This window comes from Cephus cinctus, unplaced genomic scaffold, assembly GCF_000341935.2.
Source record: "Cephus cinctus unplaced genomic scaffold, Ccin1 Ccin1_scaffold0129, whole genome shotgun sequence".
Classification (NCBI taxonomy): domain Eukaryota; kingdom Metazoa; phylum Arthropoda; class Insecta; order Hymenoptera; family Cephidae; genus Cephus; species Cephus cinctus.
This window is the reverse complement of record NW_014332862.1, coordinates 2679396-2690742: the sequence shown is the minus strand read 5'-3', so window position 1 is coordinate 2690742 and position 11347 is coordinate 2679396. Positions and strand designations below refer to the sequence as shown.

The 11347-nt window shown below is 34.0% G+C and overlaps 2 protein-coding genes across 6 annotated transcripts in view; one reads left to right on the top strand and one right to left on the bottom strand.

The window, feature by feature from the left end:
• Positions 1-317: 317 nt before the first annotated feature.
• Positions 318-5354, top strand: LOC107262921 (inner centromere protein A). 3 transcript variants are annotated; one of them, XM_015729595.2, is made up of 9 exons: positions 325-575; positions 1442-1897; positions 2044-3195; positions 3400-3543; positions 3668-3858; positions 3952-4135; positions 4218-4397; positions 4467-4575; positions 4665-5354. In XM_015729595.2, exons 2-9 carry the CDS (start codon positions 1451-1453, stop codon positions 4880-4882), a joined length of 2625 nt encoding a protein of 874 aa, XP_015585081.1. In that variant the 5' UTR covers positions 325-575; positions 1442-1450; the 3' UTR covers positions 4883-5354. The 3 variants fall into 3 exon arrangements, with proteins under 3 accessions (XP_024936081.1, XP_015585080.1, XP_015585081.1); XM_015729594.2 differs by having other exon boundaries at positions 321-575; positions 4218-4575; XM_025080313.1 differs by lacking the exon at positions 3400-3543 and having other exon boundaries at positions 318-575; positions 4218-4575.
• A 675-nt stretch (positions 5355-6029) lies between these two features.
• LOC107262922 (acidic mammalian chitinase) overlaps positions 6030-11347 on the bottom strand; it is a 21475-nt gene continuing 16157 nt past the window's right edge. Inside the window, exons 1-8 of one of the 3 annotated variants that reach the window (XM_025080316.1) lie at positions 8529-8736; positions 8136-8382; positions 7839-8054; positions 7621-7765; positions 7392-7518; positions 7101-7275; positions 6777-7039; positions 6030-6663 (exon numbers count right to left, since the gene is read on the bottom strand). In XM_025080316.1, the coding sequence (XP_024936084.1) occupies positions 6190-6663; positions 6777-7039; positions 7101-7275; positions 7392-7518; positions 7621-7765; positions 7839-8054; positions 8136-8376 (1641 nt within the window). In that variant the 5' untranslated portion in view covers positions 8377-8382; positions 8529-8736 and the 3' untranslated portion in view covers positions 6030-6189. Of the gene's footprint in view, positions 6664-6776; positions 7040-7100; positions 7276-7391; positions 7519-7620; positions 7766-7838; positions 8055-8135; positions 8383-8527; positions 8766-11347 lie in introns of those variants that run through there. The other 2 variants (XM_015729598.2, XM_015729597.1) reach the window with 2 other exon arrangements.

The window sequence follows — 11347 nt, the reverse complement described above, 5'->3', positions numbered from 1 at the left end:
CTGCATTTTTTGAAAAGTGTATAAAGTGTAGGTAATAAGAGAACAGATATAATGACTAGCCATTTTTTTTTTATAAAGAACCGATAATATTGTATTTCAAATCCTGTTTTTCTTTTTTTTTTAATTAAATTTTGTGAAGCACTAATATATATTTTCTTCTTGTCCCTTGCCTTTAAACTTCAGAAGGAGTTATTACTGTATATTATACTTTGTTTATATTGTTTATAAATTATTTTTTATTATTCTAGAATAATATTATAATCTTATATTATAATCTTATATTATAATCTTTTGTACTAGAATATTACATATTTACCGCGTTGACGTTAAACATTTAGTGATATTTATTGTTATTTACAATTTAACTAGAATCTAGGAATATTTCATGTTTTCATGGTCTCGGATACTGCGCCCAGAACCAGTCTGTAAGCGTCGGTCGACGATATTTAAATTGAAAATACGTTAATTCTTCATTTTCGCGTACTAATGTAGTCGTGTGATAGTTGCCAGTCGTTCCTTCGTTACATATTTCGTCTTATTTTGTAGCAGACGCGTATCATTCAGCGCAACAATTTGTGAGTTTATTACAGAAGATATAAGAAATCTAGTTCATGTCTATAATTTTCGATCTTGTTATGACTGTCATGCTCTGAAATCATTTAAGGAGGTGCTGTCGAAACTACCCACTTGAATTTTCACGTCTGAAACTTTTATACGTTATAAATTAAACAATTCTGAATTCAATTACAACATTTGAAGGTCGGTTACCGACGAAAATATTAAGAAAAGTAATATTAAAAACGAAATTTGATATATGGAGTGAAAGGACACTTTGAATGAGAAAGTAACATATTTAAAGTGAATTTTGTAGCCAAAATCGGTATACTACGGATTCGTGAATTCTTCAGGATTCGATATATACCATAAAGAAGTGACCTTACCGGGTGTTTCAAAGAGTAATTGCAAATTAAATTGCCGGATCTCCATCGATTTACCGGGAGAGACCTAATGAACAAATAAATAAAAGTTAAATGAGAGTATGATTTTTAAATATATTTGTACAAATGAACTAATTTTACAAAGATAAACACCTGCAAACAAATTTCTATACTTAATGTGAATAATTTCGTAGAAAGTCCAGTTTGTTTTAATCAATTTATGGAATGGATTTGATAGTTGATTAGTTGACTAGCATGCATTGACAGGACCTCCTTAACTGATGTTTTCATTTGTATCAAAATATATTGGAAACACAACCTAGTTTAACATATAATCACAACCCTATTTAATATCTTGTCAACATCTTGTTCTTGATTTAAAACTGTGTCTGTCACTTGATTAATTTCTTAGAGTAAATCATTGGTTATTGGTATTCTGGTTCTACCAACAAAATTCTCTGAGCAGTGAATTTTATTTGACATAATTTTTTTTGCTGTTTTAGATCTCTATTATGAGTGAGATGAAGAACAATAATGTACCATCAAGTTTGAAACAATGTGTATCATTGATTGTAAAACGTTCCATTGAATTCACACATTGCATGAATCAGAATTATCAAGAGCATATTGCTTTCTTAGAAGCACTTATAGATCAAATACCACAATCGCTTCATGGGCCATTAATAGCAAAGACTCCAAAAACAGTACGGAAGAAAGAAGTACGGCGCATTGAAACGATTCCGGAAAATGATATTACACAGAATGAACCTGTTCATTCAACAAGTTTGATAAAAGATGAAACAAGTGATAAGAAAGTTGTTGAAGACATTAGACCTGGTAGAAGTAAAAGAAAGGCATCACAGAAAGCTGCAGATAATATTAAGAAACAACAATCTCTCACTTTAAGTACTAAATTGCGTAGATTATCCAATGGAGATATTGTTGAAAAATCACCAAAGGTTTGTTTATAATTACAGTATATTTTACAAAATTTAAGTCTATCAATGTTAAGGATTCTAAAATTTTTTTACTCAGTTTATATATCTAACTGCTCCAAAAATCGACTATCAAATTACTAATTTGCACTTAATTTTTAATTCCTTAGAAAGTACGAGAAAGTCAATCAAAGAGACGGAAAGCGTCCAACAGTTCTGACGAGGAGAAGAGTAGGCCATCAAAGTATACAAAAATTGATACTACAGTTACTCTTACAAGACTTTCTGAAAAGGATACACTGCAGGATGAAATTCCCACGAGGAGAATTACACGATCATCAAATAAACGAAAGCAAGTTAAATCTGTGGCACCTCAACATTCAAATAAAGAATTGAATAAAGAAAATACCATCAGGCATGACAATCAATTTGACGAAACAATCGACAAGACTGGTGGGAATGATACCCTAGAACCCTCAATGTATGAAGATGCAATCAGTAAGCTTGTTGTTCCTGTAATGAATTCAACAATGAATAATATAAACACCACAATGACATTAGATAAACGCGCTATGAATGCAACGGTTATCCTGGAACCACTACCTCAGAAGTATCTTAATGAAACAGTAACACTTGACAAACAAGCAACGAGCAATTCAAACTCTAGAAAGGGTAGTACCAACAGCAGTATTGTACAAGCAAAAGCTAAGGTTCATTCAAATTCGCCATACCATTCCTCAAAGGCTACAGCACCTTTAGCAAGTACCCTGCAGGACAGGATGAAAGTAATACAGAATGATCTAGCTGATAAGGAGTTGGAGGCTCTACTGACGGATGACGAGTCGTCGCCAGAAGCTAGGGTTATCCCAGAACGAAAATCGAAAACGCCACAGAAGACAAGAAAGCGTAGAAAGCCAAAGAAAGATGAGCATTCGTATTTGTCCAGTGACGATGATGGGGATGTAGACGAGATAGCGAGTACACCTCCAAAGACTGCATTGCGTGAAATTAATCACGTGAAACCCAATAAACCGAATGCATATAAGCCAACAGCATTGTTTAGTCCCTACGCTAAGGATTCTGTAAAGCAGCGTGTTAATGCATTCGAGCAAGCTGGTAAAATAGACTGCCCATCCGTAGATGTTGAAGTGCCCATTAGAACTACGAGAACAAAAACCAGAGCTATGGCTGCTGCAGAAAATGTTAAAATTCAAGCGAATGTTAGCAAAACTGTCGCACAAAAATTAGCGCGCAAGTCTCTGGCTAAAGCTAAACGGATTTCATTGGTGAAGCAGTTGAAGCTTAACGAGGAATCCAAAGAAGTGAGTATGAGGAAGGGAGTGCATGTACAAGGATTCCATCCTGTATCAATTAAGAACACATGATTGATTTACAAAAATATTCTGCTTTCAATTTAAAAACCCTCAATGCACTTTGAAAATGCAATGCAAAAATTAGCGCATTTAAAATTTATCTTATTTCAAGGATGCAAATCTGGTTCTTATTTAACAATGTTTTCTTTCTAGAATCAGAATGCGAATGTGGCCCAGAAAATTAGTAAATTATTGACCGTCACTGAAAAATCAAACTACAAGCAACAGTTGAAGGCGAATTCGGCCCAAAAGAGTCGTATACCGCGTACTCCTAATAACACACAGCCTCTTTCTAGTGTAAGCTTATATTTCTCTTAACATTAATCTTAATTTTTCTACATTAATATGTTGCTTTCCAGTTGTAACAAGTCCCAATAACCTGTATAAACAAAATACAACTAAAGAGATTCCTTTTTTTCAGTATTCAAGAACTTTAACAGCTCCACGTGCACGCATAGTCAGTAATGTGGAAACATTTATACAACAATCTAGAACAGCGCAGAAAATAACGTCAACTGAGCGATTAGAAGAGAATTATCGAAGAGCGCATGAAGATGATGCACGGCGAAAACGAGAGGAAACACTGAAGGCAATGTCAGAGGAAAAAAGGAGGTGATTAATAATTAATAACATGCTTACTTAGTTTGAATCTAACATCGTATTTTATTCTTTTATCAAAATGTATTACTATCCCTATTAACATAGAAAACGCGAGGAAAAGGAACTTAAAAACAAATTGGCAAGGGAGGCAAAGGAGAAGCGTGAACAGGAAAAGAGATTGAAAGCGGAACGTGAAAGAGAAGAGAAAGCAAAACTGGCATTAGAAATGCAGGAGAAGCAAAAGGAGGAAGCAGAAAAGAAGAGAATAGCCCAAATGGAACGGGCTATGGTGAGAGTTTAAGAAAAACAAGTTACATTCTTCAACAGCGTCATCGCTTAAAATAGTTTATGTTCAATGCTTGTGCTTTTAGCAAAAGAAGGAGGAAAAGCGTAAATACGAGGAGCAACAGCGATTAAAACGTCTTCGCGAACAGGAAGAAGAAGAACGTTTAGTTGCTGAACAAAAACGACGAGAATTTGAAGCCGAAAGACGAAGATTAGCAGAAGCCAGAGCTCAGGCAGCGGAAGCAGCCAAATTAAGAGCACTGAAGGTACATATGCCTTCCTTACAGTTATTTAATGTCTTTAGACTTTGTTTAACGAGAATGTATAATTTTCAGGCAAAGGAGGCACAAAATCCAACATCTTATATCTTGGACAGTGAGCCTGACGAAGATAGTTCAGATAATGAACATCGGCCTAAATATCCAATTCCATATTGGGCCAGAGGTAGCTATAACATTTGTAGTTTAGTTATTAATCCCCTTCATACTTTCCATATGATATTAAACAAAAAATGTGCATTTGCTTTCTTTTAGCGGACGTTCGTAAAACACATTTAGCAATGCAACATTTCGTACCGATAAGTGGTGTGCGCGACTTCTTTGGCAGTAAGGAATGCACACCAGATCTACGAGCAATGTTCAACGGTATCAACAGGAACCGGTTGGTACGTACGTCAAGTGCTATCTGGAAGACCCCACCACGATTCTCAATGATGAGTAGAACTATTAATAATGACGATGATCAAGAATAATTCTGATCGGAGCAGTGTTTAAAGTTCATTCTAGATAGATATATTATATATATACATTCATATGGAATTTGCTACCAACTTTGTATAAACGGTAGGATAAATTTCTTCAGTGAACAGCCCAGTAGTTACTATCAGAGATGAAGTAGCGTCCAATGATTCTGATAATGGCATTGATTGTTACGATTTTTCATTTTAGTACTGAATAACATTAAATTTTGTATGTCTAGCGTTAAGTTTTATGTATCGTCTATTTAGTCATGCCAACATGCCTAAATCATTTATTAAAATGAACTTGCAACTCTGCTTAGATCTGATTGATACTGTCGCGTGTATCCGGTAAAAATAGGTTATGTTTGTTTCTGAAATTATCGCAATGGATGTTTCCGCGTATAACCATTTTGTCTAACGTGTATTGCTGTATTAATTATTATGCCAGTATTATTCCTTTTTGAATAAAAATGTTTCTACTATTCATCAAGCATGATGTTTATGAGTTCAAGTAGGAAAACTGTCTTCGGATGGCCTTTTGATATATTATAAATTTAATTGATTGCCGATATTGCTGTTTTCTTAATTTTGTTTTTGGTGTTATACGCAGTCACTGTTATCAACGTTCTTATGATAATTATGGTAAAATTATTATATTATGTTTTTGTACTATGATAGAATTTTGTGAAAACCATTGTGGACTTTTATGAACTGCGACGAGTATGAATAATATGGAGTACAGAAATTTGACGAGACCCGTTACGTTGGCATAACACAAATAGTGTAAAACATTTGATTATTTTAATAATGCCTGTATAATATTATTTCTCTGGAAAATTCATATATATAGTGAAAAGTCTTGAAGAATTAATGAAATCAGTGCTTTATAATTAAAGTGTACGGCGATTAGCAAGTACCTTCGGTACACAAGTTTAAAACAAAAATATTCTGAGATATGTAATAAATCATTTATAAAATCAATAAATGTATCACGTTATGGGGAAACAAATAATTTCATCCGTCAAACTCCAATCCGATGACATGACTTACAAAGCTTCTACGCGTCAGACCGGAATGTTAATAGATAGAAATATTAAAGGATAGTGGTAATTCGCCTTTGAATATTATTCTTTTAGGATACAAAAATAACAGGACAACGTAAAAGAAGAAAATATATAATGAATAATCGCTATCGTCTCGTATGCTTATTCGAAATACTCAACCAATATGTCAATATTAATTCGTATTCATTTACTTTCTAAACAGTTAAGTTGTTTCACAATTAGACTGTTACTTACAACGATATCTATTGGTAAATACTAACAATCAACTGCGCTGGCCCAATTGCATACGTTTAGAGTAATATCAAAAACCAACGGGGAAGGGCATTCTAGTAAATATCCTATGTACCCGCCAGATGCCAGACCTACGCACTGCCAAAATTTTCTGCAGTCAGTTTCATGTCTGTGATAGCCATTTTCAGTGCAGACTGTATCAGATATAATGTAACTTTTAGTGGTAGTACTTGATGCAACGGTTGTAACTTCTTCAGAAGCGACATTCGATGTTGATGGTGAAGTGGTGAATTTATCGATATCATTACTCGAAGTAGTAGTGACCTCATTGGTATTAGCAATTGAAGTGTTATCTTCAACATCATCTTCACTTAAATCATTATCTATATCTGAATCATCGTGTTCACTGCTATTATTATGCTCCTCGTCATTTTCACTGTCTTCGTCCTGCCCGTTATCTTCATTGATTGCATCCGGGTCTGAAGTAGTTTCGGAAGGCTTAAAAGATTAATTATAACGAATGGGAAGGATTATTATTTAATGACTCATTGTTATTTCTAGTTTTTCATTTATCTTATTCTATTTCAGGTCTCGTCAAATTTCAGACTTACCGTCATGAAGATGTTGTAAGCAGTTTTGATTAAAGGGAACTTTGTGTCATGACATATTGCACGAAAATCATCAGTCTCTGCGCTCCAAAACATAACGCCGGCTAATTCCCGCGCTATGATGTATTTACTCTTGATTGATATACTTTGCTCGTTATCATATCCTATCCACTGATTACCATAGTAGGCATAAGGTACTTTCTGTTCTTCGAACCAGACAGTCGTCCATTTCTCAGTTAAATTCTTTTCGCACAGTTCATTATATCCTTGAGAATGAAATGATTGTTAGTTAGCGTTAATTTTGATATCGTTGTTTAATTATTTTACCAATGAATCCAGCTTCTCGAGTATATGGACCTGCTATGCCTGGACCGTTTGCTGTACTTCCAGGTGTATTGTTCTCTGGATTGGCTAGAGTAAATGTTCTGCCATACAGTGGAATTCCCAATACTATTTTTTTAGGATCTGCACCATTATTCAGCCAATAGGTGACACACGCTTCCTGGATGAATTATGAATGATCAAAATCATTATTTGAACTTCACTTTTATACTTTATAACTTTACTTGATTGCTTTCAGGATATTTTGAATACTCGCCTACTTTCAATGTTACTTACTGCATTAAGCTGCAATTGTGCTGCTGTTGTTTCATGACTGGCAGGGTACAAAGGTGCATTTATTCCAACCACACGGTTCCAAGAGCCATTCAAATCATACGTCATCAGACTAATAAAATCCACATATCTAAAATGATGGAGTAAAATTATAAGTTCATAAGTTTCTTCATAGACGATATAGTACCATGATTAAGCTCAAAAGTTTTGGATAAATATATGAAAATCTTACTTTGACACTTTAGGAATGTCATATGATTGACTGGCAATTGACTCTACAGCACCAACTGAAGCAGTTAAAATATATCCATCGTCTTCAAAAGCTTCCTTTAATTCTTGCAGTAAATAGACATAGTTCTCCACATCGGTACTTATACCTGAAGTTATTTATCAAAAATATATAGTGTTGTCTAGCCAAACACAGTATATAAACATTTGTCTAGATAGTACCTCCACGTTGTGCAGGATACTCCCAATTGACGTCCAAACCATCAAAGTTATACGTTTTAAGGAAAGTAACAACATTTTTTACAAAAGTTGCACGAGTCGTTGGATCGGTTACCATTGGACTGAAAGTAGTACTGCCATGGTTCCAACCACCAATGCTTATCATTACCTTAGTACTTGGTGAGATCTCTTTGAGGCCTACGAATTTTCGAAAGCCATCTGCAATAAACAGGTGTAAATTCAATTCATAAAATATATGTTTATCATCAGATTGAACCTATTTTTCATGTTTTGCAATACCTTTACCACCACCTTCTGGTAAGTCGGCCCATGGATCGAATATGGTTATCCAACCATTAGCAGAAACTCCAATAAAAGCATAGATTATGTGGGTGCATATTGTGGGATCCATATGCTCTGGATCAAATAGCCCATTGCCTGGTCTATATACAGCCCAGCTTCCATAGTAGCACAGTATGACATGTCCAACGGCAGTTGACAATAAAAGTGAGACAAGTGCGATGTTCACAATGAAGTACATATTTTTCTGTATAAAAAGATAAAGTGATGTTAACATCGATAAGGATAACAAGTGATTTTATTTTGGAATCATTAAAAAATGAAGATAATACAATTAATACACAGGAAACAATATAAATTAAAGATAAATGATACAATTACAATTAACTTACTTTGTATTGGTATAATTTAAAAAGTACTCCACGATTCTGGCACGTATATTTCAAATAGATTTAGCAAATTCGCCTTATGTACTTAACGCGTGAAATACCAAATCTATACTAGTGATTAGATGAAAGAAAATGTTCAAGTATATGAGATTGATACGAGCGCGAAAATTTAGCAGTCCTGATCGCAGTTAAATGATATAAACATTATCGCACTTCTCAATAAATAATTAATGCGCGATAAGACGTCAATTCGGAACAAGTTGAATCATCTGTGATAAGAGTTTTAATTTTTAATACTTCATTTTTTTAGGTCTGTCCATCGTGCCAATTATTGCGTGCTGATTTGATTTTATATTTAAAAATACTGTATACGAGAAGAAAAATAATTGATATTGATATTTGTATTTATCAGTATTGTTACGACGGCGAGCTATACATAATTATAAATTCCTGTAGGATTATGGGCTGATGCGATATTATTCATTAATTAACTTACTGACAATGGGAAAGTGACTTTAATGAATAAATGCGTTTTAATGGACGATTAGATTCGTGGTATATTTTAAAATAAATTTAACTATCTTCTTTATTTTATTTTTTCCACGATTATGATATATAATCATGATCGATTTGGCCACATGTTGTTTGGCGAATACTGCGTGTAACATCGTTTATATTATCTAACATCTGGTATTTTACGTGCAAATATTTTACACACGTCTCAAAGTTGGTTAAATTTAGGCTCTTTAAAACGAGATATAGCCATCATTATTATTTTTAGTAATTAAGTATCTTACAATATTTGAATAGCGTTCATCGTTAAATGAAACCTAGACCGTTATCTTCTCTGGGATTATATCTCTCACACGGAATTTTTTTGGTTTGACGTAGTGCCTTACATCAATTTGTTTTAAGCGGTCATCTCATTTCTACAGACTTACATTTAATTTTTCAGTTTTCCGCTCATGTTTTATTCACAAACGAATAACAGAATTTAATCAATGCCTTTTCGGTTGTTTGTCGTATTTCAATCACTTCATTTTCAAGTCTTATACTTGTATACATTCTTTTCATTTCTTTTAGCTTTACCTTTGATTATAAAATATCAGACGTACCTTTTACCGGTGCAGGTAATTTTCTCGACTTAAGGGGACTCCGAACCCGTGATTGCCAATAACTGTACCGTTTTTGTGCATGTCCAATAGATCTTTCGCATTTAAGTGGCCGAGATGTTCGTGCCAAGTTAGTAATTTCGATTGTTTTTCCTCTGTGGAAGACACACAGTTCTCTTCTTGACTTGCTTCTTCTGAATAGTACAAATCTTTATGACGATACGCCTTCAATATAATTTGTCCGTTTTGATCTTCCACAGTCATTTTTTTTTGGCTAAAAATAACCTTGTCTCCTATGTCAGTGATTTTTTCAACAGAAATTAGGTTCGTTCTCATGTTAGGTACATACAGTGTATTCTTAAAGTGCACATTATTCTCGAATCCTTCGTTTGCACCTTTAAATATTACAGCACCTTCTGCTTTGATTTTAGTCGATGAGTTGCTTGCAACAAATAGTCTTTTATGTTCTAATTTCTCAGAATCGTCGAAATTTTGGCGATTTCTGCATAAACGGAATGTACATCCACTATCGAGGCACCATTTTTTTCTTTTTTCCGCAACTTCTGCACTTGTAAGAGCTACAGTGAGTAACTTTAATATTCGGACACTATGAGATTTTTACTATATTACGTTATAACTTTATTTCTAACAAAAAAAAAAATGATTAAGGATTATGATGACGTATACGTTTAATAAACAATAGCGTAAATTTTATTCACATAACTTGCAACAGTTGTTGAATAACACGGTTTACATAAAACAGTGTCCGATTTCCACGTTACTTTAATATTCGGACACTTTCAGAAACTACATATGTCTAACAAAAAAAAATGATTAAGGATTATGATGACGTATACGTTTAATAAACAATAGCGTAAATTTTATTCACATAACTTGCAACAGTTGTTGAATAACACGGTTTACATAAAACAGTGTCCGATTTCCACGTTACTTTAATATTCGGACACTTTCAGAAACTACATATGCACATACTTATTTTTCGGCTGGTTTTTGTTACAATACTTGTTTTAATATTTTGTTGGGTAGCCATCCTGCTTTATCACTTCTTGCAAACGCTGCTGCATATTATTAATAATTTTTTTTAAATATTCAGTACTCAAACTGTTCCATTCTTCTTTTAAACGATTTTTTAACATTTCTCTGGAAGATTGGTGTTTTTCGAATTCGGCGCTCTAGTTCATCCCACACATTTTAAATGGGGTTAAGGTCAGGTGATGGAGGTGGTGGTTGCAAAACTTTTGGGCAATTGTACAGCAAATATTCCTGCACAATGCGTGCCTTATGTTTCGGGTCATTATCCTGGTAGAACTTGAACGTATTTAAAATCCCCATTTTTGTAGCACTTCTCCGTAAATTGTTTTCAATATGGTCATGTGCAAATTTTTGTCCATAATATTTTCGATGAAAACTAATTCGCCCGGTCCGAAAGTCGAAATACAGCCCCAGACCAAACACTGCCACCTCCGTGCTTTACGCTCGGCCGAAGATTTTTAAATTTAAACTCTTCCTTTTTTTTCCGCCACACCATCCTTCATCCATCTGACCCAAAAATATTAAATTTACTTTCGTCAAAAAAGATGACATCATTCCACCATGTTTCATCCTTCAAAATAAATTCTTTGGCATAATTCAGTCTCTTCTTTCGATTCTTTTCACTCACGTACGGTTTCTTTCTAGCCACTCTTCCATT

What these genes read in the sequence shown, in the direction of transcription:
- LOC107262921 (XM_015729594.2), top strand. Translation starts at nt 1,451, where the DNA reads ATGAGTGAGATGAAGAACAATAATGTACCATCAAGTTTGAAACAATGT. An exon ending in ACACACAGCCTCTTTCTAGT is followed by an intron (nt 3,544 to 3,667) that starts GTAAGCTTATAT and finishes CCTTTTTTTCAG; the next exon opens with TATTCAAGAACTTTAACAGC. An exon ending in ATGTCAGAGGAAAAAAGGAG is followed by an intron (nt 3,859 to 3,951) that starts GTGATTAATAAT and finishes CTATTAACATAG; the next exon opens with AAAACGCGAGGAAAAGGAAC.